General features: G+C 57.0%; 1 protein-coding gene across 1 annotated transcript; it reads left to right on the top strand.

The window, feature by feature from the left end:
* Positions 1 to 758: 758 nt before the first annotated feature.
* SOX1 (SRY-box transcription factor 1) lies at positions 759 to 5,313 on the top strand. Its single transcript, XM_068678351.1, has one exon. It carries the CDS (start codon positions 1,150 to 1,152, stop codon positions 2,272 to 2,274), a length of 1,125 nt encoding a protein of 374 aa, XP_068534452.1. The 5' UTR covers positions 759 to 1,149; the 3' UTR covers positions 2,275 to 5,313.
* Positions 5,314 to 5,526: the final 213 nt, after the last annotated feature.

The following is a 5,526-nucleotide window of genomic DNA, read 5'->3' as shown; positions in this document are numbered from 1 at the left end:
GGGAAATCCACGCGTGCAAAGCCCCCTTGGGCTGGGGGGATGCTGCGCACCGACGGGGCGGCCCCGGGCACGGCCTGCGGCGGGGGTCGCCCCGCTTTGGGGGGGGGAGGAGTGACAGGGGACGGGGGTATGGGGGGTCCCCCGGGGGGTCCCAATGGGGTGGGGAGGGGACCGCGGGGGCGGGTCCTCGCCGTGACCCCGCCGCCCGCCCCCTTTTCCCGCGCGGCTCCGGCGCGCCCCGCCGGACGTCACTGCTCAGCGCGCGCGTTATGCAAATCACCGCCCTTCGGCGCGCCCCCATTGGTCGCCGCCGAGCGCGGGAAGGCGGGGTCGGCTTTAGCCACGCCCCTCCCCGCCCCTCCCTCCCCGGCCGACCCCTCCCTTCCCTTCCCTTCCCCTCCCCTCCCCGGCCGGCCCCGTCCCGTCCCGCCCGGGCCGCGGGAGGGAGACCACCGCCAGCAAATTGCGGCGGGGCTCGACGCTGCCGGGCTGGCTTCCCCACCCCCCCTCCCCTCCTCCCCCGTTCCTCCTCCCGCTTTTTTTTTTTTTTTTTTTTTTTAGTTAACGTTTAAATACTTTTTTTTTTTTTTTTTTTTTTTTCTTGGCGTGGCGGTGGGGTTTCGCCTTCTCCCTTCCGCTCCCCGTTTCACCTGCGATCAGCGGATGCAAGTCACACAGCGCGCTCCCTCCCTCCCTCCCTCCCGCCCTCCTCTCCCTCGAAGTTAGCGAAGAACAAAAAAAAAAAAAAAAAAAAAAAAAAGATAGATCTGTTAAGAACAAGAGCGGCGGAGAGGAGAGAGGAGGGGTGTGCGCGTGTGTGCCGGGAGAGCTGAGCGAGCGAGCGAAGCAGGAGGAGAGCCGCCGGGCGCTCGGCACGCTCCGCTCCTTCCTTCCCTCCCTCCCTCCCTCCCCGGCGGCCAAGTGCTGCAGCAAGTTTTGCCGAGCACCTGTGCGAGCAGCTCCGAGCCCGGTCCCCCCGAGGGGGCTGCGAGAGGGGCAAGGTGCCCGGCGGCGGGGCCGAGCCCGCGCTGCCTCCCTCCCGCTTTCCTCTCCGCCTTCGCCTTCGCCTGGCTCCCGTTCGCCTCGGCTCCTCTATGTCCGATCCGCTTTCCGCGCCCGGCGCCGGAGGAAAGTGACAAAGCTTCGTGAATGTACAGCATGATGATGGAGACGGACTTGCACTCCCCCGGCGGAGCCCAGGCCCCCGGCAGCCTCTCGGGGCAGAGCGGAGCGGGAGGAGGCGGCGGCGGCGGCGGCGGCGGCGGCGGGGGCAGCAAAGGCGGCCAGGACCGGGTGAAGCGCCCCATGAACGCCTTCATGGTGTGGTCGCGGGGCCAGCGGCGGAAGATGGCCCAGGAGAACCCCAAGATGCACAACTCGGAGATCAGCAAGCGCCTGGGCGCCGAGTGGAAGGTGATGTCGGAGGCCGAGAAGCGGCCCTTCATCGACGAGGCGAAGCGGCTGCGGGCGCTGCACATGAAGGAGCACCCGGATTATAAATACCGGCCCCGGAGGAAGACCAAGACGCTGCTCAAGAAGGACAAGTACTCGCTGGCCGGGGGGCTGCTGGGCGCCGGCTCGGCCGGGGGCGGCCCGGCGGGCGTCGGCGTGGGCATGGGCGTCGGCGTCAGCCCCGGCGGCGTCGGGCAGCGCCTGGAGAGCCCCGGCGGCACGGCCGGCGGCGGCTACGCGCACATGAACGGCTGGGCCAACGGCGCCTACCCGGGCTCGGTGGCGGCGGCGGCGGCGGCGGCGGCGATGATGCAGGAGGCGCAGCTCGCCTACGGCCAGCACCCGGGCGGCGGGGGGCACCCGCACCACCCGCACCCGCACCACCCGCACCACCCGCACAACCCGCAGCCCATGCACCGCTACGACATGGGCGCGCTGCAGTACAGCCCCATCTCCAACTCGCAGGGCTACATGAGCGCCTCGCCCTCGGGCTACGGCGCCCTGCCCTACGGCTCCCAGCCCCACCAGAACTCGGCGGCGGCGGCGGCGGCGGCGGCGGCGGCGGCGGCCGCCTCCTCGGGGGCGCTGGGCGCGCTGGGCTCGCTGGTGAAGTCGGAGCCCAGCGTGAGCCCGCCCGTCACCTCGCACTCGCGGGCCCCGTGCCCCGGGGACCTGCGGGAGATGATCAGTATGTACTTACCGGCCGGGGAAGGCGGCGATCCGGCGGCCGCCGCCGCCCAGAGCCGGCTCCACTCCCTGCCCCAGCACTACCAGAGCGCCAGCACGGGGGTCAACGGCACCGTCCCCTTGACGCACATCTGAGCCGGCCCCGGCACCGGCCTCGGCACCGGCCCCGGCAACGGGAGCGGCGGAGGTGGGCACCGGCACCGGCCCCGGCACGGGGCCGCCCCGCGGGACTGCGCCCCGCCGCCGCCGCCGCTGCCCGCTCGCCCCCCGGCCGCCCGCCTCGCCCCGGCCCCTCGGCTCTCCAGCCCCGATCCCCCCCTCTTATTTTTGCCTTTTATTCCCTTTTCTTCCCGCCCTCCCCCTCCCGCCTTTCTTTTTTTTTTTTTTTCTTCCTTTTTTTTTTTCCTTTTCTTTCTTTTTGTACAGAAAAGAAATGTTTTGATGTTCTTGTAATAATAATAATAAATAATAATAATAATAACGAGAGAGAAAAAAGGTAACGGTTGCTTTACTTACCTTTTTTTTTTTTTTTTTTTTTTAGGAGGACTAGTTTATGAAACTAGTTTTAGACTGAACTTCTGTGTTTTATCGAGACTTTTTGTACAGTATTTATCATTCACCCAAGAGACATAGAGCGTTTATTTGCAAAAGAGGAGAGAAAGAGAGAGAGAGAGAGAGAGAGGGAGAGAGAGAAAACACGGCGACGAAAAGACAAAAAAAAATATATCAATAATAGCCACACAAAGTTCTAGGCGATGCCAACTTTTATACCGCGCAGAACCGCTACGGTTTCATTCACGGATCGCTTCTTGCGAAGGCTTTTTCCTGCCTAATTAAGTCGAAGCTGATGAGGAAACAGTTCTCATTTATTACTCATGTACTAAAGCAAATCCAAAACAACACTTAAAAGTTTTTGTAGATGTTCTCGCGTTTTTGTTTTGTTCTGTTCCGTTTGTTTATTTATAAAACTTTTTTTTTCCTTTTTGAAGCTGCAATGTTTTATTTTTTTTCTGGGTTTTGTAAACTTTATTGTATCTGAATATTTTTTGTTTGTTTTCTCTTTGGTTTTATTGTTTCTTTTTTTGTTTGTTTGTTTCATTTCTTGTAAATGCATTGTGAAATAATTTTTATTTAGGCGTTACGAGGGAATTCAGATTGTGTATATAGTTTACTAAAAAGCCTTTCTGCTAAACAGAAATCCTAAGGATGCGTTCAATTTTGAGTTAAATAAATTTCAAAGCGGAAAAAGTCACCTGTTATTTTATTTTTTTAAGAAAAAAAAAAGGCGAAAGCGTAGCAATGTTTACCACGGTGTACCCGACCACACGGCAAGTGAACCTAGCAAACGAGGAGGATGCTATAAAGCGGAGCGGAAAGCGGAGCGGAAAGCGGAGCGAAGCGCAACCCCTCGGCGACCGGCGGTGGCTGACGCTCGGTACAAACCAGGAGGGCTGATCGGGGATGTCCGGGGCTGTTTGAGCGCCGGCTCTGAGGCAGGCCAAATTGCATCTCCGACCTCCTTTTGTGTACCGCACCGGGCTCCCCGGCCGGGGGGAACGGGGCTCTCCCGCCGCCCCGCTCCGCTGCGCCCCGCACCGGGGGGCCCGCGGGGTGCTGGGGCTCCCGCGGCCGCTCCCCTGCGGTAGTCCCGGTGTCCAGCCCAGGCCAGCACGGAGAAAAAAGGGTCAGCCCCAGGCCAGGAAGGGGACGAGCTCCGCCGACCCTCCGCAGCCGCGCAGAGGCAGCGCCGAGCTCCGCGCACGGCCCCGGGGGCTGGCAGCCGGGTGCCGGAGGGCTCAGGGATGCGCGCTTGTGGTCGCCAAATGTTGCTCGGCGCTTTGAACTCTGTTTAATTTGGGGTTTGGATTGATTTTATTATTTTTCACACACACACCCTCCTTCAGGTTGTTTATCGGTACCTTTCGGTGTTCTGGCATTGAAAGTTTGCTGTAAACTTCGTCTAACAGCGCTAACAGCACTACGCGTTGCGTTTCAAAATCGCTCTGTAGCAAATAAATTTTCGAAATTGGTCATAATGTGCTTAACCAAAAGGAAAAAAATATATATATACTTGTATCATCCAGGGTGGAAACCTCGGTCGCGCCAGCCTCTCGGGCTGTTCGAGCCGTCTTTTCGTGACGGCCAAGAGAACTTCGTTCATCCGGGAGCGGGGAAATGTTAGTTGGGTGAAAAGGAGTTGTTTCGGTCCATATCAAAGATTGCACTTTAACTATAATGCTGACAAGACGACTAACATGTGTAACTCTTCGGAGTCATTTGGATAATTTTGTTTAAGCCACTCATTCGCTAAAGTGAATGCAAAAATTTCTTAGATGTCCACTGATTTCTAACTAGGTAATATCCCCCCTCCCTCCTCCCCCCCTTTTATTTTTCCCCTATAACTATCTGAGGCTTTCTTATAGCGAGGTGTGTGCAGGTCCAGACACTTTGGAAGCGCTCGGTGTCAAATAGCGCGCACACAAAGCAGGACCCTGTGAGAAAGCCTCTGTGGTGCTGGTTTCCTACAGCCAAGCGTGAGCCGATGTGTCATTTAAAATATTAACAGGCGTACCTTGCACCGCGCAGAACAAGCTGGGTACCTGTTGAACTGGTGGTTGTAACGCGCTATCTGCCCTGTGTATACGTCCTCGTACACAGCTGAACGCACTAGCGATAGCATCAAGACCGAAGTGAGTGTGTGTGAGTGTGTGTGTGTGTGCCCGTGCACATGCAGACGCACATACATCTGATGCAACCCTGTTACGTGCCTTTTCTTTAAGGGTCACAGCTTTTGAAATTCGCATTTACTGACAAAGCGGAAGGGAAAACCCACAGCGAGCTGATGCTGGATGGCTGAACGCTACTGGAGTAGTAAGAGTAGTGGGGCGGTCAAGGGAGAAAAGGAAATCAGCCTTTGTACAGTCCAAGCAGGAATACTACAGAAATCTCTTAGAAGAGACATAGTACTGGTCTCTAAATGAGCTCCTTTAACGAGCCTTCCTCCCTCTTCCCACAGTTTAGCGGCTCTATGGCGTTATGCCTGGATAATAGGAATACCTGCACTTTCAACACAAGGGGATTAAACAGCCCCAGCCTCGGCTGTACTCAAGTAAACTTGGAATATTCTCAGCCTGCCTTTCAAAGAAATGCAATTCCCTTTGCGAATGTTAAAAAAAAAAAAAAAATCCCTATCCAATTTATTTCTGTTCGTGGTTTATTGGCTTGGCGTTGTAGTTCAGTTCGAGTTAAACTCCAGAACTGGGTGTACAAACAAAGTTAGAGCTACTTTGCCAGGCAGAGGAATTGGCTTTCGGTACGGTAAAATAACTCAGTCTCGGGGCTTTTTGTTGTGCAGGTTATATATAAGAGAATAATTGAATATGCGAA

The sequence above is a fragment of the Anas acuta genome, chromosome 1 (genome assembly GCF_963932015.1).
Source record: "Anas acuta chromosome 1, bAnaAcu1.1, whole genome shotgun sequence".
Classification (NCBI taxonomy): Eukaryota; Metazoa; Chordata; class Aves; order Anseriformes; family Anatidae; genus Anas; species Anas acuta.
This window is presented reverse-complemented; position numbering and strand designations above follow the sequence as displayed.